Source organism: Gallus gallus, chromosome 4, assembly GCF_016699485.2.
Source record: "Gallus gallus isolate bGalGal1 chromosome 4, bGalGal1.mat.broiler.GRCg7b, whole genome shotgun sequence".
Classification (NCBI taxonomy): Eukaryota; Metazoa; Chordata; class Aves; order Galliformes; family Phasianidae; genus Gallus; species Gallus gallus.
The window spans coordinates 30,607,371-30,628,923 of NC_052535.1; the positions used below are offsets into that span (position 1 = coordinate 30,607,371).

Genomic DNA, 21,553 nt, shown 5'->3' on the forward strand with positions numbered 1-21,553 from the left:
GACACCATTTATGGCTATCACAACTTAAGCCAGTTAAATTTTGTCTTTCCCAAGTTAAGCCTTCAAAACAAAACCTACCTCATCACATAACACTTCAGAATTCAATTTTTACTAAATATCAAGTGACCAGTTAGAGCAGTAACAGCAGAGCTAGTCTAAAAATCTGGGTTTTCAGACTTCTACATGAGTTTTTGTTCGTTTTAAAAATCAGTAAAATGTTAACCATTTTAGTGATGCCTGAGGGAAGCAGGAAAGAAAATGGAGCTGTCTTCTCAGTTTAAAGGCACGTCATTCGTCCTAAATCCCTCCTAATGACTTTAATCAAAGTGAAAATGTCCTGATCTGCATTTCCATGTTCCAATATTAAGAGAAGACATGAGTTCAGTTCCAAAGATCTAGAAAGTTTTCAGACTGATGCAGAAAATCTAATTGCTTGAGCACTGGCAAATGACTGGTGAGGGGAGAGGCTGCTGAAGAACATCTTGGCATAATCTTCCCATGATATGATCTGTATAGACTTTATCTTGTAGCTGTTGTTTCAGTCTGTTTCACACTGCTTGTCAACTAAATTCATGCACATGAGTTTAGCATTAGCTGCTAAACAGATCCTTTATTATTTTTTTTAAACCTCAGTGTGTGTACCATTGTTCTAACACCTAGACAACAGCGTAAAGAAAACCAATATTGCTTATAATTACTACAAATTCCCTATTACCAACAGGAACCTCAAAATACTGAGAAGGAAGTAATTGTTTATTCCTGTAGAAGTTTTCATCTAGTTCCATAAGCAGTGAATCCAAAACATCACAAAAAAAGGATGACATGCCGTACATTTCAACTAAATCCATCCAAAGCATCCTCTACACATGTGCTTCTTTTTGGCATCAGATATGAAACAACCTTTAAGATGTTTCTTGGTAATGAAAAAACAGGTAACATCAGTCCTTGTTAGAACATTTGAGAAGGTACTTGATGTTCTAACAGGGACTAAATGGCACAAGTACCATAAATGCACAACAATGCCTTTTCCCAGAGATAAGGGAACAAAACAAAAATAGAGGATGCAAGAAGAGAACAGCTTCTAAGAGAAGTCTTGAGTTGGAGTTTTATCTAGTCAGAGAAGAAGAAAAAAAGAAACAACACAGAAGAAGCTAAGACCAAATTCAGTGTTCAGTCATAGCAAAACTGACAGGACAACAATATAAAATACCACTGGCTGCATTTAGCAAAGATTGATTAACGACCTACTGACAGCTACAGCTTTTATCTATTACTGACACATTCCTCTTCCTCACAGAAGAGGAAAAGCTTAGAATCAATGCAAAGCAGTTAGGGTGTGTTTAAACACTTGGGGGAGGAACCCAAACAAGTTTTGAGTGCATGACAGCTCTAACATAAACAGGTTTGGTTTTTCAGTGGTAGTTTTGTGTCACCTCTTCTGCACAGCCTTTTCTTCCCTTTCCATACCACTGCGTGCTAATACTTCGTCAGATCACAGGTATTTTTTTTACCTGCTTTTCTCTAAGTGCTCCTAGTATTTCCCCCACTAGCACTTTCTGCTATACTTGTTAGCATTTCGACAGTATCTAATTTAATTCAATAATCTAGTCTTTTGTTTCCCCAATTCCTCTTTGCATTTACTACAAAAGTCCCACCAAGGAGCCTACTTCACTCAGCCACATTCACAAACCTTGACCTTAGCTTAGTTGAGGGCTATTACTCATAACAATTTTCTTCTAATTACCTAAACTGACTGAATCTTGAATAAAGTCTGAAACTGCTAATAAAAGACTTGATCTGAAAAACTTGTATTTTTTTTTTTACCTTTATCTTTCTGCTCTTCCACCTCTGCTGTCCACTTGCTGCTTCTTTTCTCATTACTTGAGACCTTTTTTGGATTATCCACGGTGCGTGTAGCAGCCTGACTGACTGACTGATTCTAAAGAAATTGACAAAAGCAGAAGTGCAAATATATCTTAGAAGTTCAGCGACACTTTGCTGTCATCTGGTATGACACTATTAGGCCTTCGTGACAAGTATATTTATTTCAGTAATATACAGAAGGAGGAAGGAGAAAAGCAGTCTTCATCAGTATCAGATTCATTTACCCTTTCATTCATGGCTAAATTTTGCTTTAAAAGCGTTCATGTAATTAGTTTACGTGACAAACTAGAACTGTTTCACTCGAAGAATTTCTACTTTAAATTGCATCCCTCTATCTACAGGATCTGATTATTCCCTGGATGTACAGAGACTAGTCCATTTTAAAGAAACCCACATCAGCAGAACAATCCATTACATTCAAAGGCTACAATCTTCCCTCAGACACTGACAAATATACTGAAGCCTTCTCAGTTCCACCACAGAAAAAAGAACAAGTCTAACACAAAACATCTGTATTACTATCACAGCAGGCAAGTTCTCAGGCTAAGAAGAAAAGTCACCTCTAAATAAAACATTTTAATGTGAACTGAATCAGAAAAAGGCACCTAGAAGTCTGGGATATTAATTCAAGCACCACAGTGCCATTTCAATGAGTTTTTTCTCAGTATTAAACTGAACTTGAGAGAAAGTTTTGTCCTCACATAAGATTTGATCCCACTATTTGGAAAAAAAGCAATGGGTGACTATAGGGGAACATAAAGCACTCCAAACACCAGAAGAAAAATCAAGACAGAAGCCCATGGCTTCAGAAGCTCATATTTCTACTGTATCTATGCACCTAAAAAACTATCTAATATGGATATTAATTATTCACAAAGGAGGCTACAATTATGTGCCTCATATTAAACATATATTGTAGATCTATACATTGCTATGTAGAAAGTGAATGTGGAGAAAACACCTCTAACAATAACACAAGAACAGCAAATCAACAGTTACTAGTTAACAGGTCACGGACAGGTATGGAGAATGAGTTAATCAATTACAACAACAGGAAAAAAAACACATACATTGGATAGGGCAGGAAAAGCTTGTTCATCCCTCTGCTGGATCTCATAAAGAGAACGGGACTCTTCTATTGCCTGCTTCTCTCTGCGTTCCTCTGGAGATAGGCCAAAGTAGTTACAGTCTCTTCCACCATGGTTAAGATCCTCAGTTCTCTCACGGTCTGGTTTTCTATAAGGAAAAAGATGAAACATTTCATCAAAGTATCAAACACAACACAAACTCATGGTTTAGAAAAGCAGAAAGCATGTGATTATTATGCAGAACTGTGAAAGTGATTCCACGTATACCAAAACGCTTTCCACCTATTGCAGTTACCCAATTTAAAGAAATGAAGGTGGGTTTTTTTGTGCCTTCTGAGAACTGAGCAGCCCCATAACAGTATCTACAGCTGTACAAGAGAAAAAAACAGTAAGTAAAAGGACATTTCTGTAAATATAGAAGAAAATACATAGTTTTCAACATGTGAAGCATTGCTACACAAAATTGACACCACTGTTGGAGCTTTCTGAACTACTTAACTAGACCTTTCAGGATACTTCTGCACTTGGGTGAAAGGAAGAGGTGCTCAAAATGTTGCATGTGGCAGTCTCCAAGGACAACCCAGCTTATTCCACAAGAAGTTACAAGAGAAGGTACAAAAGACTAATAAAACAGACCATTAAGAGTTGAGTTGTATACAAAATACAATATATTATTATTGTATATTATATAACATATTGTCTTATATAAGAAAAAAAGATATTGGCAACAGTGAAAACAAACTGCTGCTGCTGCAGGACAAATTGAAGATGGTCACTACTAACAAACGCAGGCAAAAGAGTGTTCTTATTCATACTTCACGTGATCGGACATAATATGCAGCAGTCCTCTTTAACAGGGAGAAGCTGAGGGAAGATCTTAGCTATGCTCAAGATCTACATCCAACCAGGAAAAAAGCAACGTCCACCTTCCAAGAAGAAACTACAGTTTCAAGCACAGCCCTGCCTGGGGAAATACTGTCATACAAGAAAAAATAAAATAAAATAAAGTGGAAGTAGAAGCTCATGATAGCAACAATTTTGAAACAGCTTTGGCAATGAAAAGATCATCTCCTGTGCTTCAGCATATTTATAATGACTCAAAATACTTCCTAGGAATTCAACAGCAACACGTGTCAAGAGTATGACAAAAGCACCGAGACAGGAACTAGCATTCCAAGAAGTGTAGCTAGAGTTCAAGATAAGGAAAATGTTATCTGTAGTTTTACCTTGCAGCTTGGGAAGAATTCCTGCCTGGAGCTTTTTGCTCAGTTGAGGTCTGATGAGGTTGAGGCCCAGAACATACGAACTGATGCTGCCTGGTTCCCACAGTATGCTGAAGTCGAGGAGGTAGTGCTGACTGGGGTTTTATTGACTTGCTCTGATTCTTTGGCCCTCTGCCATCTGCATCTGTGATAAATCACAACATAACTCATTTATTATTTTTCATCTCTTTGGGATAAAACACACGACAAAGATTCCGCCACAGAAAGACAGGTATAGTCCTACCAGGCTGAGCATTCTGCCCCCATGTTGGGAAAAACTTTTTCATCTTCTTCCCTGGCACAGTGTTCCAGCCCTCCATAGGAGAGGCCTGTGGAAGAGGTTTAAGGCTCTTCAGTGACACAGAATGCCTACAAAACAGGAAGGATAGAGGGAAAAGAAAAATATTGAAGACCAGACTTGGGAATACTGTGTGTTTACTAAGAATGGTGGATCTTTCCATTTTTGATAACATTGTATTTCGCGACCTTATTTCTTTGCTATTATCCTCAAGCAATACGTACAACATTTTCCCTTTTTCAAAAATTCCCTTGTAAGGCAATACAAATTTAGCCAGCATTCAACAGCATGTAGATGTCCTACAGTAGTTTATTTTCTGTCCCCCCGCAGACAGGAAGTACAGCTCGATTCTTGCAAAGTTTTCAGTTTTCTTATAGAAGGAAATTCCACGAGAATAATGGGGATCTTCTTCCTTCCCTTATTTACCTTGACTGCATTTCCTGTTCCCAAACGACACAGCTACACATCACACTTCACTGATTTAAACTTTTTTTTTCCCCAGAAGAATCACAAAAATTACAGCAGAGCTCAAGAAGACAGCCAAAACTAAAAAATATACAGGACAGAACCATACTCCACTCCCATTCCCCTCCTTTCTCCCCCTCCCCCCCCCAAAAAAACACCCACAAATAACCACCAGCACCAATTTTAAACAGTTAATTTGCCCTGAGGTACAATGAAGAGCTTCCACTTACAAAACAACAATTTGTTTGAAATCAGATGGACCTACTCAACCAACAGTGAAGTTAAGCAAACCGATGGGCCTTTTCATATGAAAAGCTTGCCACAAATCTAGCATCCAATTATCAATTCCAACAAGCAACATTTAAATAGGAAAGTGGTAATCTATTCAGAATAGGAGCTTCTGCAAGCAACGCTATAAAGATTTTTTTTAAAAGAAAAATGCAAATATAGTCACTGATTTACTGCACAAGTAATATAATGCACTAAAGAAAGACTGCAGTAACAATTACTGTACAACTCCCCCCCTTAGTTTATTTAATATATTGTTTTCTTAGAAATGTTTCAGCAGTGCTGCTTCAAGTAAGGATGCAGGTGCCCACCAAAACCAATTCTGAACTAAAGTAATGCTTTGGCACTCCTTCCCAAAAGGAATTAAGCACTTACTTTGCTCCAAGCTCTTCTACAAATACAACAACTGGCCCATTCTCAGAGCAAACCTCTTGAATATGGGCATTATAAAATTTCCCATTATGGTCTAAGCGCACCTATGGAAAAATAAATAGAAAAATGAATAAAGAGCCTAAACTTCAAAGAAGAGAACGAGAGAATACAACTCTTTAAACTGTTAGCAATATTAAAAATAGATCTTGTCCTCTGGGCAACAGAAGACCTGAGAAATAAGAACACGTCAACCAGTAAATGCACCAAAAAACAAGTCTTCAATCAACTTAATTTCTTAAAAAACACATACACCCACAGAGAGCTTTCCAGGTATCTTTACTTCATGAAATACGGCTTTCAAAACTTCACAAAACAGTGTAGAAGTAGCTAGTCCATCAAGAATTTTCAGCTTTACTGAAGACACTGTCTCTCAGAATAAATCCCACAGCTTTTTCTTGTTTAAATCCAGGTAGAGAAAAACCATTCACTGACCTCAGTGAAATTCAGCTTCGTTAAGAACATAAAGAACACCAATTATCTCAGATGTAACTCTTCAGAAAGAGTTTTAAAGCAAACAAGAAAGAATTTGTTCAGACATGATCAGAGTGTTAACTGTCTAAAAGAACCCCAGACATTCTAGGTGCTTAACATTTTTCTGTTAAACATAAAATAAGTTTATCAATGAATGTTCTGCTACAGTGTTTGGTTTTCCAGTTGTATTAATTCAGTTAACACCATTTTTCACTGCTTCCTACATTTTTATCCCACTTGTTTACTGTCTTATTGTGTACATACAAAACAAGAGAGAGAGGTGAATTACCAGTGCTGCTTCTACTAATACTATCTGTAACTTTAAGTCCATACCACACAGGACAACTTCAGGGTCTAAAACAGAAAAACTGAAGCCCATCCTATTAAGCAACAAATAACCAACTCCACATAAGGCTTTTCTGCTCTCAGGGGGAGGTTGTTTTGTTGCCTATAGGAGGAGCTTTTTCATTGTGTTTCTGGGGGTTTCTTTAGGGTGGTGCCAGTGATTTTGCTGATAAAATTGTTATTTCTTACATTTTATATATATATATATATGCACACAATTTGCGTGTATATCAAAATAATTGAGATATACATTAAAATAGTTAACGAAGAGGGAAAACTGACGTATCAAGAAGACATTAATGTTCTTCTCAAACTGTAATTACGTTACTTACTTTACATTTATCTCCAATTGAGTATTGCATGCCAGCAGCAATAGAAAAATCTTGGTTTTGCTGATCTGTAAACACATTAGCAGTAACATACTGTTAGTTTAAATACACAAAAGAGTGACTTTATTGATACAGCTGAACTAAAAAGCAGTAGTCCAGGCCATTGAACCACACACTGACACATAAGAGGAAGACCACTGCTTAAAATGAAACTATCATTTTCACCACTGCTCAAAAAGGCTCTGCTTCCCAACTCAGCTTGCAACAGATGGAGCTGTGAGTTCGCAGTTACTTACCCCATTTGGATTGTAGCCAAACATCATATTCAACATTCCTGTAAACCAATGGATTGAGTGATTTAAGAACTTTCTTAGGCAGGGTGGGATTTCCACTGCTCTTAAGGTGCTGTATGAAACAGAACAAAGTGTTAAAGTGGTAAATTAAACAGAAGTTTACACTTACAGATTTTTAAGTCGCAGCATTAAGACTCTGAACTTAAATACAAAAGAGCCAAAAATACATAAAGCATAGGAAAGCTTTGCAAAATTAATTCAAATGGTGTTCATTTCACCATACCAGAACAAAATTAAGAAATAAACAGCAGTACAAAGGACACTGTCCATCCACAATGAAAGCAAACATCACTTCTCAAAGCACCAAGTAGATTTGAAAATAGTACGTTTGTACAAGTAGAAATTCAAGATTATATCACAGACACTGACCAAAAGAAAAAATCAGAATACAAGTTAACAGGAGAAAAATAAATCTTAAATAATAGCAAATACCTTGCTGCCAGAGAGAGACTTTAATCCATTCACATCACCAACTGCTGTAGCTTTACTTCTGCAGAAGAGAAGGAACAGAGGCAGTATATTATCAATAAGGACTAAGTATGAAATGTGTTAGAAGCTGATAAAAATACTGAGGCTACCATTCTCTTCATATTTTTCTGCACTAAACATACTATGCAACATCTTTGTCCCTTAAGATGAAAAAGCTAAGGCTAAAACAAGATTTACACTTCTACACCACACAAGGCTAAAACTAAGATTTTATTTTTGAAGTACAAGTTTAAGGAAGCCTATCTTATAATAAGACACTTAGCTATCAGTTTTAAGATAGAAAAAAAGATGAGGGTGGCAAGGGAAAAAATTTCCTCTAAAATGTTGCAGCTACATAAGAAAAACAGAGCAAAAGAAGCCATCAGAAATGAATGATGTCACAATCCAGTAGTTAACGAGGATGAGGCACTCTAACTTACTCTATTTTTCTACCTCTGACATCAATGGACATTTTAGGCAATTGTCAGCATTAACTTCCCCACAACAGAATAGCTGCTTACATTTTAGAATAGCATAACTGAAAAGTTCACATTTATAAAATGAAAAAGAACTCCCAGAAAACTAAGTGAAGAAACAATGTAAACTAAACTTTAAGACAAGGAAAAAAACCCTGAAGATTTTATACACAGAGCAAGATGTTTGTAATTGAGGTTAAGCAAGTCAAGATTCACACATACTAGGTCTTGCATCAACGACATCAGATGATATAGTCTCAAGTGAGTACATGACATCCACTTACAAACGCGCTACAGAGGTTAGCAGCACATTTGCCTATGAATCCCAATGATAGAGGATAATGTCATTGCACATGTAGCTCAAAAAAGCCCTAACATCAGAAAGGAATCGAGAAATTTTCCACGCTGACATTTACCTATAAAAATTGTTCCTCTACACAGAAATATGTTGCACTTTATCTGGAAACATCCCCTATTATTCCCCCCTCCCCACCCCCCAAAAAAAAAAGAAAGGAAATTAATGTCTTCCCCAAAACTTGGTATTCTCCCTCTGTCAATTTCCATCAGCACCACAGAATCACATAGGCAGGAAGGGACCTCTGGAGATCATCAAGTCCACCCCTCTGCTAAAGCAGATTCCCTGCATTACCAGTATGAGAGAGAGGCAACTAATTCTCCCAGAGTTTACCACGCCACACTGGCATACTGACAGTCCTCCCCAGGAATTATTCTGCTTTAAACAGGAAGGGGGACACGTTCCAATGGCACTATTCCAATAAGTAATAAGACCGAGGTAGACTGCAGGAAAAACAGACAAACTAGGTCCTTAGTTACAGTAAAGATTACATACGTAATTCTTTCATAGTTCTAACCCTTCCTCTTTGTTTCTCCTCATTAATTCTTAAATGTTAACAACTTAAGTTCTACTGTGCACAAGAAATTCAGAACATTCATTTAACACGTACTGTCCACATGCATCTGACAGTACGTTCTAAATCCATTTACCTGTAGTTGTCATCCTCTGAATCTGAAGCAGAAAATTCACTGCTACCATTATTTTCCTCTGTCACACCAACAGCACTAAGTTCTGCTATAATTTTCTTTACATCTGTACCAAACACCTTCTCATACAGCAACTCATAAAGAAGAGCTGGGGAAGGGGACAAGAAAGTGGTAGAACAAGATCAGTTACGAGGTAAATGAAATTTTACACCACCATTACAGAGGAGTTTGAAGTCACTACAACGAAAACAAGCATTCTGACGTGTTAACTGAAACAGTGAAGTTGTTACAAGTCAAAACAGCTGCAGCTACTATAGTTTAACATGTATGCATTAAGCTACTAGCAATCAGATCTCCTGCCAGGCAAACTGGGCCTTAGTCTTGCAACTCTGTATATGGGCAGGAATTTCATGAAGAATAAGAATCCCTGTATGAGATGCTAAGGGACCCATCAAAGCTGGCTGGAACCTCTGGGCAATACTCCACTCCGGTGAGAAAAACAATAACTCACGTAGACAGTTATTTTTTGCATAGGCAACTCCCGTGATTTCTGCAGAAGTTACACATGTAAGGATAATTTTTAAATGAACAACTAGTTCACTAACATCATCTGAAATACAAAATTAAAACCCAAATGTTGACCAAGGTCAATTCAGTAGATTATAAATCAGTACACCAACATTTTCTGTTCACATTAGAGCACCCAGGTAAAGAGAGGCAGGTAAGTCTTCCCGTCTGGGTAGTTAATTTGCAGCCATGCCTCAAGAATCGAGGCACAGAAAGAATCATACAATCACTGATAATCCAAATGGAAAATTAAGCTCCAACAGAATGATAATAAACATTCAGACAGAGCCTTTTCTCTTTAACTGAAACCTGGATTAGCATTTGCAGTAAAAACGTGTGCTTTTAGCTAACCAACACAATACTTACACTGGCACAGAGCAGCCCTTTCTGAATACTCTATGGGATAAACAATATCATAGTGGTTTCCATTTGAGAAGCATAGCAATACCTACAAAACAAAAAACCCACATATTTAAGGTTTTGCCTCTCACTCAGTTCTTCATATAAACAGTTCTTTTAAACTCAAATCAATGCGTCTCATTGTACCTCAGGATCTCAAAACAGACATTAAATGATCCAAAAGTTTAGTGGATGTCTCTTAAACCAAAAAAAAGAGTTGGCTAAAAGTCAGAATATAAGGCCAACGTAACTATGAGTCAGCATCAGTTGTAAATTGATTTTCACAGAATTTTAAGCTACTAAGATACACCACACACCTAATACAGAGCAGCAATTTAAAATGAGCTCCATGTATTAACAGAATAGTTGTCTTAAATAGGTACAGAAGAAATGGTTCAAATTGAATTATCTCAATATTTGTGTTGACTACTAAAACTCATATTACTTGTTGTTAATTAAAGTAGCCTTCATTCAGAGTTCACCACACACATACACACACACAAATATTAGTGTAATCTTAACCTTATCAGAGAAGCCATTTTCAGTCACGTGTGAAGGAGAAGCATTTGGTTCCCGATATATTATGAAATCTTTCCTGAGGGAAGAAAAGAAAACTAAGATTACATGTAACAATCAATAACAACAGGAATATTCAAGCCAAGTTCAAAGAATGCCTGTAACCACAAAAAATATCTACTAGAAAAGAATACTTAAGATGAGTGGGCCTTTCACTGGTCCAAAAAGGATTTTTGTAATATACTTGCTCTCTCAGGAGACATTTGGACAGAAAATATTTATATTTGACCATTGCAGTATTAGTCTTCCACTCCAAGTGAAATTTTTATGCCATACTCCAACTCCAGTGATGCACCACAGCCTTCTGTCCCAGATATGGGAGCCTGTGGTGCACTCTAACAGTTCTTAGCTAATAACGTCACAAAATATGTTTAACATGGATGCAGTTAATAATGACTTAAATGGGTAACTTCTTAATTCTAGCTATTTCTACTCCTCTCCCAGCACAAACTTTTCAACTTCTTGCTCTTCTTTTTTCTTTTCTGAAGTAGCAGTAAAATCTTCATCATTTCCATCTTACCAGTATTTTCACATACACAGTAGTGACATAATTCCTTTTTGGTTGTTACATTATTAAAATGATTTATGGACTGTTCTTAACATGTTTGCATATTCTTCCATTTGCCTTGATTTGGGGTATAGCACACTGTCCCTGTAGTCAACCTATAACCAGTAAATTGTGTGTTGGTGCACTGCTGGCGGATACTCATCATGAAGCACATCAGCCCAGCACACTTTCTCCAAATGGGTTTAGAGAGCTTTATTTCTGTCAACTAAGTTTTGGTCCTAAGCAATGATTGCTTTCCAAGGTGAAATAACTGCCTCATTACCCTTACAATAATTAAGAATATAAATGAGCAGCTGGGCTATGACAATATAACAAATGTAGAATTTACATCCTGCATTTAGAATTTAAATTCTATATTTAAAATTATTTTTCAAGTCTATTTAACTAGAAAGCATGAAACAAAGTGAAAATAAAGTGACAAAGAAAAATTCACAACTGATACTGACTTGATACTTGCTCCTCTGCTACAAAGCAATCTCTGTCATGTCCCAAGGTTTAATTATTTTTTCTTTTATCCACAGTCCCCCCCTCCTTGCTCAGTAACCCATCACTTTCTTCAACAACACCTTTACTCACAAAAACTTAAGTTTAATTAGTCTTTCAAAATGATTATGCATATTCACATGTGCAGTTTTTGGATAAAAAAAAACAGCAAGCATGCCTTTCTACAACACCTGAAGAACAGCAATTCGGAGAGGAAAATAATACCATAGCTCAGGGAGCCACCCGCCTCAGAGAAGCGATTAAAATTTAGAACACAACCAAAGCAGTACTACAACAGATCTGAGGAGTGGAAATAGAGCCAAACCTATTGATATTGCACGTTTACCCTATGCTTTGTAAGTCTGAAACTCTCTCACTTCTCTACCTGGGTGGAATAGGAAACTTAGACTTCTGCTTTCCTCCACTTCAATCTGCCAGCATGCAGGAAGAGAAGAGACTCCTTCCCTCTACTTCCATCACCTGTTCTGCTTTCCCAGAGCTTCTAAGCTGCCTTTTCAATGGAAGCCAGGCTTCCCAAAACAAAGCGTGGCAGTCACATGCACAATGCAAGCAGAGATCGGTTTTTGTGCAATTTCCTGCACTTAGTGCTCACTTAAGTACCTGAAAGTAATATTTAACTAGTTTGTTTCTTCTCTCTTATCAACCATCTCATCAAGAGTCAAAGTACAAAACAGGCATTAATTTACAGTAAGGATTCTGAAATAATGAATTCTCTAACTGGTTTACAAACAGCTGTAAGATGCTGTACATTGCTCACTTCCTTGCACAGAAATTACAAAGCAGTTATAGATATTCAGCATATTGTTTTATATAAGAAAAATATATGCTATTTTATAAGTAAAGGTTAACATGTAGGATTATATTTACTTAAAACGCATCTGTAAAACTGTGCATCACCAAGAGGAGCATTTGTCTAAACACAAATACTAAAACATTCAAGTTTAGCTCAGGCTACGGTTGCCCTATTTTGTCTACACCAATAGAGTGGAAAAAGAAAAATCTACACATAAATGAGAATAAAAGATGCCACGGTACACTTGGATGTCATACCCAGTTTCACAATGGGGGAGGTACGAGAACGGCTTTCTAACATATAGCCTACAATACTCGTTCCACCAACCCACTCCAGAGCATCTGAACCAAAGCAATCAAGAAATGGGTGCAGATCACAGCTTAGTAACAGGGCTACTATCAAAGCTTTCATTAGAAATAGAGAGAAATGCAGTTTTAGCAGAAAAGATGATATACAAAGTTAACAAAAATACAAACAGAGTGACACTACCGACAGTTACATCACACAGGTGACACGGATGACATTAATGCAAACTGTTATTCAAACTCCAGGTTAAATGTCATTTTGAGAGCTCACTTCTCAATTCCTATTTAATACCTTAACAGCTGCAGTTTTCCAAACGTATTTGTAATTTTCTGGAGAACTAAGATGTGACATACAATTCCATCTCTGGTATTCCAATGGATTAACTAACAAAGCAACTGAATTGACATCAATAAAAGATACTTAAGGGTTGTCTTACTTGTACATAAGTGAAAGGGCACTTATTTCTACTTGTCCAACCCATTCCTATATTGGGGGAAAAGAAAGAAAAAAAAAATAAGAAAATTAAGCTCAATCAAACACACAAATATTATACCTCTTCGTGAGTAGATAAAGAGAAGCAGGTAATTACTGTCAAATATAAATCTCTTGACAATGAGTCTGGAGTTCAACTAAGGTAATTTGATTGTATTCACAGATCTTTTGAAATAACAGGTTTTCCAGTAATGTTCAGAGGCAGAAACTGGAGGCTTTTTTTTCCAAAGTAGAAACTGATCTGTGTAAAACCTGAGAACTTAAAACAATGGACAATGGCATAATTTACCATTTGGTACAGCATATAGCCCCATTATCTGAGTAACAATGCTATATGATTAAAAATCCTTGGAAAAGCAAAGACAAAAGAACAGGTTAAACATCTATTTTGCTCCCTTCCTCCATATGTTTTTAAAGTTGGAAAAAAGAAAAAAAAGACTCATCTGATGAGCTGTTTTCATTAGGGACGTTGTAGTTGCAGGAAAGGGGAAAAAAAACATGTTTTTATTTTGGCAGGGAATGCATGTAAATACACTTTGCGAACTCCGCAAGGTTCTTTTGTTTTCTTCCTATACGTTGTACTGGATAGTTCTTTTTTCCTCACATTATACAAGCTGTTATCTCCCTAACTTCAAAAATTAAAATAATTATGCACCACATCAGCATCTTTGTAACAGTAACCTGTGGCTACTGCATGTGATGTTCCATGTCAGCAGCTGTCTTTTCATCACCTAAATTGTCAGAGCTTTACTCGAGGCAGTTTTAAAGAAAAAGCTGGTCATGCTGCTTTTTTATTATTATTATTTTTTGGCATTTTTAGAGGCTTCAAGAATTTGGATACAGTCTGGGGGAACAAAACATTAAAATGGAAACAAAAAAAATCCCCCAAATATTTTATATTTTACAAAAGAGTATACACGCATGTACATGGGCCACTTCTGAAAGTAATGCCTCCTATTCACTTCCATGGAAACTGTAAGAGGTACAAAGAGCACAATAGCACTAATTGATAGAGCAAAATCTCAGGTGCAAAATACTCCTTTTCTACACAGCCCCCACCCTTAGCTATGCATTTTCATCAGTGATGAACAACAGCCTGCATTCCGCACTTGTAAAAATCTGCACCAGCAAAGGTGCCCCACTGTCAGCACCGCTAAAACACAGCACCCACTGCCCCTCTGTGCTCACATCCACTGTTTGGTCTCCAGAAACATTCAGCAAGCATTGATGAAAGTCAATGGGTGCCATTTTCCCTGCGCGGAGGAATTCAAGGACAACCCTTCGCTTCACACGCACTTCCACCTCAGACGCCATTTTGTCAGACTGCCCCTCTGCTGCCATCTGTCACACAGCAACGGCATGCAGTGGGATATTGGTGGGAAGGCTCAACTGCTACTGCTGTACCACCAGCATCCACCTCTGATGTCGTAGGCCAACATAATAAAATGAGAGGCACTACTTTCAGAGCAGCCCTCACATATTCAAAAAACACAAAGTCCCTTAAACTCAGTCAAAAATATTTTGCAACAAAACAATCCCAATTACCAATCAAGATAAGAACTACTGAAGACTATCTGTCATAAGCCAAGATTACCATACCTGTGGATTTTCCAAACATTTTAAATATTCTTCAAATGGCCCCTCTATGAACTGTATTAAAAAAAAAAAGAAAGTTAATTTTAGTAGTGCAGCATATGGATTCCCCCAGCCTATGGCCAACTGTACCAATGGCAACATACTACAAGAAACTTACAAGTACCCAGCCCACGGAGCACTCAATCACATAAAATTATGCAGTGATAAAGGGGAAAACAAAAGTCAAACATATGTCTGTGCTCTAGGAAACAGCCACATAAACAGCTTTTGGAGATCTCACACAATGGAAACAAAAACAAACAAACAAGGAAACCCAGCAGCCAAAGAAGAATCCAGAAGAAAAGATGCTGTCAAATAGATGTTTATGGCATGCACAGCATCACAAACCAGAGTACATGTGAGCTTATTCAAGTATCTCGTAAGTAACTGGCAGCAACTGGACAGAAATGGGGTCACATTTTCTGCAGCACCTGTATATTACGCAGGCAAAATCGTCAAGTGTTTGCCTTTTCTGCATCACTTCAAATAGAGTACTTATACTGGAAGTAAAAGAACGCTTAAAAAAAAAACAGGCAACTCAGTGAGCAATAAGCTAAGAATATAATCCCTCAGCTGCACTTAACATGCACAGTGAGCAAAACTGCATTCGTCAACACCACAGAGAGAGATGCTGCAGAAACAGAGATGCATTAACTTCCACCTTCCAGCCATGCTGGCCAACTGAGAAGCTGTAGTTTAAAATTGCTATTGAAAGTCAATCTGCTTAACTTAGCTAAAATTTAGACCCATGGAGGCTAAAAATACAGAAGGAGTCCCCATTGTGAACTTAATATACAGGCAGAATAGCCTCTCTGCCCATACGGGTTAAGAAACAAGGTAATAAGAAAAACAGAATGGAACTGTGATATTAAAAGCTCTGCTTTAGCAATTTTGAACCAGACTTGGCAGTACGGTTCATAAAAACCATCAAGAAGCCTGGCTAAAAGTTTTAATTTAGCTGAAGCAAGCAGGTATGAAGTAAAAGGTCTGTGAAACAGCAGCACAGACAGTAGTTGCTAGGTGTGCTGAAACAAAATAATCTAAAGATAATGCATAAAGGAAGAAAGGAAGAGCACCAGAAGTTCTGATAGAAAACAGAAGAGGTTAAAAAAAACAAACAAAAAAACCAAATGAAGAGAAGACAGGAGCAACCAATGACAGACTTTAAGAGAAGATGAGGATGAGATGGAAGATTGATTACAGCCCCCTGAAACTTTGGTTATAGCAGAATTAATTGCAATAGAGGCAGAAACTGAAGCTGAAATGATTACAATAAGCAGAGAGAAACTTCACTGAGTAGCATCAATATGTGACAGTAGCACTTAACTACTAAGGCAGAAAATGAGGGAAGAGTCAAAGAAACATGGGGAAAGAGGAATATATTATTAAGAGAAAAGTGAACAATAACGCCATTTCATAGACAGAAAACACAAAGTATAATAAGAGACATGGGAAGCAAAGGACATCAGCAGAGCTGTAGTGAGGTACCTGAGAGAACAGGAACACCAGGAAACAAGAACAGACAAAAAATACCTCAACCTCATACATGAAACACCTATTTTGAAAAGCACATTTATTTATTTTTTCCCCAAAGAAGCTTTCCAGAAGAACCACTGAGGTGGTCAGAGGAGATCACATCACCTGGGTCAGGTGAGACGAAAAAACCCCAAACAGTCAGATCTTACACACAGGGAGACTAAAAGTTGGGAGGAGAAAGACAGGAAGAGCAAAAGCAGCTAGGGTTGAAAATGAAGTTACTCAACTGAGATAACAGAAGCGGGGAGGAGAAACAACGTGCATTTCCAGTCAAGAAGGATTGCATTTTGAAAAACTTCACAATACCACATGGAAACAAGCTTAAGGAAGCAGTTTTGGAACAAAAGGAGCAAAGAATCAGTGGTAGTGGGAGAAAAAAAGAAAAAATAGGAAGAAGGATCTAAGAGTTGCAAAGTCATGAGAGGGACTGGACATAAACAAATCCTATTGTCCTGGCAAACACAAACAGGTGAGTCACCACTGCATCCTCTTGGAGAGATTCACTCTGATTTGCTTAAATCTTTCCTGACAATTTCCACGTCACTAACAGGGATCATCTACATTTGAGTACGGGGCATTTTGTCAGAAGTCACAGCATATATTCACACTGATCTCCTTTTCCTCGCTGAGCCAATGTGTATCAAAGACAGCCTTTTTAATGGTGTCTGGGTAATTTTTAACTGACAAAAAGAGATGCAAGTAATAATCCTCTAGTAAGAAACACTCACATATACTTCTACTACGGCTATCCTGGAAATTAGTTAGATAGTGCTACGCTAAAACACTAAAAGAAACACCATTATTTATTACTGTTCTTTTAAGAGGAAATAAAAATAGATTTTACAATTGTAACACTGATGACAGCAGCCAAATATAAACCAAAATCTAAATGTTATTTTATATCCACGGCTGATGGAGAATTTTGTTACAGGTGTTTAGGAAAGGGGTGGGGGAATCACCGTGGCAACATATAATAAATTGCAGACTTGGAAACTAAATCCACTAACCTCATCAGACAAATGGTTCACGTGCGGTAAAAGCAATTAATTAGCACACGAAGAATATTTTGTGGGTTTTATTAAGTTAGACATCATTCTAAAATAAAATTCAGATTTCAGTCTGCTGCAGAGTGCAGAGTTTAAAAAGCTTTGTTTTGTTTTGTTTCTTTAAATGAACACTGGGGTTTCCACTCTTTCCCACTCACATCTGCCCAGCCCAAGCAGTACACAGGTCCTTCTCCAGGCTTCTGAAAATGAGTTACTGCCGCATGCACGTCAGTTAAGCAAAGGGCACTCGTTTTGAAAAGCATCAAGTAGTATACAGCTCCAGTCAATACTCTCAAATAATGTAGTTCAGAAAAGAAAAAAGGATAAAGGCAGATTTTCACTAAATGCTCAGAAATCAAACAAATACTTACTGCTTCAAACTTCTCCCTATGTTTCCGGAGATAGTCTACACAAGCCATCCTAACATCAATATGCCGAGACTGAGAGTGTAACACCTACCAAAGCGAGAAATCAGAACAAGTGAGACCCGTGCTTCTGATTTTTGATAACTGTTCATAAATAATTACTGACTGTATCCCAAATACAGACTTAGAGATATTCTGGCTTTAGTTTAAAGAATATTTCAAATGTTTAGATATTCAGTAACACCTTTAACCTCTACCACGTATCCAAAATTAAGTAACAGCAGAATTTGTGTATTCATTAAATTGAAATGTTCAATTCTGCATGAACTCATTAAGTGCAAGGAGTAGCATTTGTTGTCATTTTTCAACTGAAGCAATGAATTCAATTAGTAAAACCCATCTACAGCAGGCACGGATGAAGAAATCGGCTACCAACAATCATTCTTTAGGAAATCCAACAAAATGTAACCTATCTCAGGGTCACTTCTCCTTAAGAGGTTTAGTTCTGCTGCCCAAGCATTGATTTGGAAGGCAGGAATTCACATCCCAATGACACCTACACTCTATCTCCTCTTCAGATCTCTATTGGAGAAATATTACTTTCATTGTAGATTCAGAGTTATATCTAACATAATTTTGCCTCCACTACAATGCAAGTAACTTCTGGTTGATTTACGCTGTCATCTCTCTTGCAATCCATACACTCTTAAGACACTTCCAAATTCACATCTGCTCAACTACTCTACTTGAAGACTAAAGACATTGGGCCAAAACTGGGAATAAGCATTATTATAAACTCTGAATTAGAAATCTCCCATTTAACAAAATAAGAATCAAATGTTAAAAATTTAATCAGAAGTTTTTTAAAAAACATTCTATATACACTGGAGTGTGGGAGAAACCTTTTACATACCGTAACAAAAAAGAATATCAGTACATTTTCATTGACTAGCCCTTGAAACAAAAGAAACTCTTCCTTCAAAACAAGCGTTTGCTTGCCTGAGCTCAAAATTTCAGTGGGAAAAAAAAGAGAATAATATATATATTTTTTAAGTGAACCGTGTATAATTAGCACAGGCATTTATGCTTCTCTCTCAGAGCGAAGCACCAGAGCTCCCACTGCTGTTTGTTTGTATTTAAGACAAGATGACGCTGTCACTTCTTTCTTTAACAGAAACATGAAACGGGGGGAAGGGAACGCAACAGGAAGAAGCAAAGCTAAATTACTCACAGGGCTTTTAAACTCCTTCCACTCAGTTCATTTTCCTGCAGTCCCAATACCTGGCAGCTGCACCCAAATGCTGCAATCTCACAGACACTCCGTGGCAGCAGTAAGAGGTCAAAGCTTACAGAGTAACACGTGCCGTGCACACGCTGAACTTCTCTCCCCCCACCAAGACAGCGGTAGTTTATTTCCATTGGCACGTAACCTATGTCGGTCTGCATTTTAGAAAACACGCGTTCACGTACAATAGCTTTCTTTAAGCAACCGGTTACCTGCTCGGCCACAGCCCTGAAGAGACACGATCCATCCTTGGCAACTTTCTTCCTGTACAAGCCCTGAGATCGCAAGTAGCAGTCCATGGACGCGGCCGCGGGAGCGTCCGTACCGCCGGCGCAGCGGCTCTGCTCGCCGCCGCCGGGTTTACCCGCCGCCTCCATGTTCAGTGGTGCGCGCCGCGGGGACAGCCTACGCCCCTCCTAGCCCCACATGGCAGCCCGAGCGCCGCGGAAGGGCAGCAGCAGCCGGCACCCGAAGGAGCAGCGGCGAGAGGAAGCGCAGCCGCCGGCCCCGCGTTAGCAACCCGCATGTGGGAGCCGCGGAGAGAAACGGGAAAGTTTCACAGCGGGGGCGGGCCGCGGGCCGAGGGCACAGCGCGGCGCCGGGATCCCGGTCCGCCTTCTCCCGGCGCGGCGATTCCGGGCGGTCCCGAGGATCCGGAACGCAGCCGGCCTGCAGGGCGGAAAACAAAAGAGAAACGACATGTGCGAGGAGGGAAAGCCGAGGAGGGGGGGCGGGGGGAGCGCAGCCTGGAGTTTATTTTCACTTTCAGCCCGGGCGCTGCTGGGAGCGGTAGTCTCGGAGGTGGAGCCGGCGCGGCCCGGCCCGCACCCCGCCGCCGCTCGCTGCGGCTCAGGCGGCACCCGGCTGCCTCCCCTCCCACCCGCGGGTGTGTTTTTTGCCAGCAGAGGACGGGAAGATAACAGTTGGCAATCCAGCCACGTGAGAGAAAGGAAGTCAAACTGGCACAGATAAAAGAAAAGACCAAAAAACAATCCACGCTGTAATTAAAAAGGGAAAAGCTACTTCTCGTCAATGCTTTCAGCACACTCACACCACGCTGCTGTGTATTGCTGTTAACAGAAAGCTGCTAACGCTTATTGCAAACACGGGACTACACTTTGCTCAGCCCTGCAAATGGGCTTTGGTGCACAACACCTGACACAAAAAAGAAGCTTCCCAAACGTGTGAGGATCCTTTATTTTTCACACTGGTTGCGTAACTTCCCCTGAGGGAAAGCTTGGCACTAGGACCACGTGTGAGCAATTTCCCTTTAGCTTAAATGAACTGACTTGGATGCTAAAAGTGGTGAATACAGAAGCGATGAACACTCTGGTGGTTACCTTCAGCCAACAGAAGCAGGGCCAGAGAGGGCCACGACTGAGAACTGAGTACAGAATAAATGACTGGATTAACAGAAACTACGAGCCAGGCTGAGTCAGGAGAAAGCTCTGCAGCAGCTCCATATAAGCAGCATACAACTTCCTTACTGGCAAAACTGGGCTTCTGTGAGGAGGAGGAGTTACAAAAGAAATCTCTGTAGAGGAGGAGAATAGAAACTGCAAGTAGTGTAAGTAAAGCCCTGTGACACCTGCAGGACACAAAGCCATCCAGAGAGACCTAGACAGGCTGAAGCAGTGGGCCCATGCAAGCTTCATGAAGTTCAACAAAGCCAAGTGCAAGGTCTCGCACCTGGGTGGAAGCAACCCCACTGTCAATACAAGCTGGAGGACAAAAGGACTGAGCAAAGCCCTGCTGAAAAGGATTTGGAGGTACTGATGGATGGCAAGCTGGACATGAGTCAGTAATGTGCCATACAGCCCAGAAAGCCAACCATGTTCTGGGCTGCATCATAAGCAGCATGGCCAGCAGGCTGGGGGAGGTGATCCTGCCCCTCTGCTCTGCACTGGTGAGGCCACACCTGGAGTACTGCATCCAGATGTGGAGTCCTCAGCACAGGAGAGGCGTGGATCTGTTGGAGCATCTCCAGAGGAGGGCCACAAAAATGATCCAAGGGATGGAACACCTTCCCCACAATGACACACTGAGAGAGTTGGGGCTGTTCAGACTCAAGAAGGATTCAGGGAGACCTGAGAGCAGCCATTCAATATCTAAATAGGGGCTATAAAAAAAATAAGGGGACAGACTATTTAGGAAGTTCTGTGGTGATAGGACAAGGGGAAATGGTTTCAAACTAAAAGAGGGGAGATTTAGATTGAACTTAAGGAAGAGGTTTTTTTACAATAAGGGTAGTGAAACACTGGAATGGATTGCCCGGAGAGATGGTGAATGCCCCATCCCTGGAGACATTCAAGGTCAGGCT

At 39.2% G+C, this 21,553-nt stretch overlaps 1 protein-coding gene across 4 annotated transcripts in view; it reads right to left on the reverse strand.

Moving 5' to 3' along the window:
- OTUD4 (OTU deubiquitinase 4) overlaps window positions 1-21,553 on the reverse strand; it is a 30,401-nt gene that overhangs the window by 7,487 nt on the left and 1,361 nt on the right. For all 4 annotated transcript variants that reach the window (XM_040700282.2, XM_015276717.4, XM_025149919.3 and 1 more), the window contains exons 2-16: window positions 19,446-19,902; window positions 17,955-18,038; window positions 14,966-15,016; window positions 13,311-13,357; window positions 10,650-10,722; window positions 10,095-10,176; window positions 9,165-9,309; window positions 7,648-7,705; window positions 7,159-7,267; window positions 6,866-6,930; window positions 5,661-5,761; window positions 4,479-4,603; window positions 4,199-4,379; window positions 2,955-3,120; window positions 1,825-1,939 (exon numbers count right to left, since the gene is read on the reverse strand). In XM_040700282.2, coding sequence (XP_040556216.1) covers window positions 1,825-1,939; window positions 2,955-3,120; window positions 4,199-4,379; window positions 4,479-4,603; window positions 5,661-5,761; window positions 6,866-6,930; window positions 7,159-7,267; window positions 7,648-7,705; window positions 9,165-9,309; window positions 10,095-10,176; window positions 10,650-10,722; window positions 13,311-13,357; window positions 14,966-15,016; window positions 17,955-18,038; window positions 19,446-19,610 — 1,567 coding nt within the window. In that variant the 5' untranslated portion in view covers window positions 19,611-19,902. The remainder of the gene's footprint in view (window positions 1-1,824; window positions 1,940-2,954; window positions 3,121-4,198; window positions 4,380-4,478; window positions 4,604-5,660; window positions 5,762-6,865; window positions 6,931-7,158; window positions 7,268-7,647; window positions 7,706-9,164; window positions 9,310-10,094; window positions 10,177-10,649; window positions 10,723-13,310; window positions 13,358-14,965; window positions 15,017-17,954; window positions 18,039-19,445; window positions 19,903-21,553) is intronic.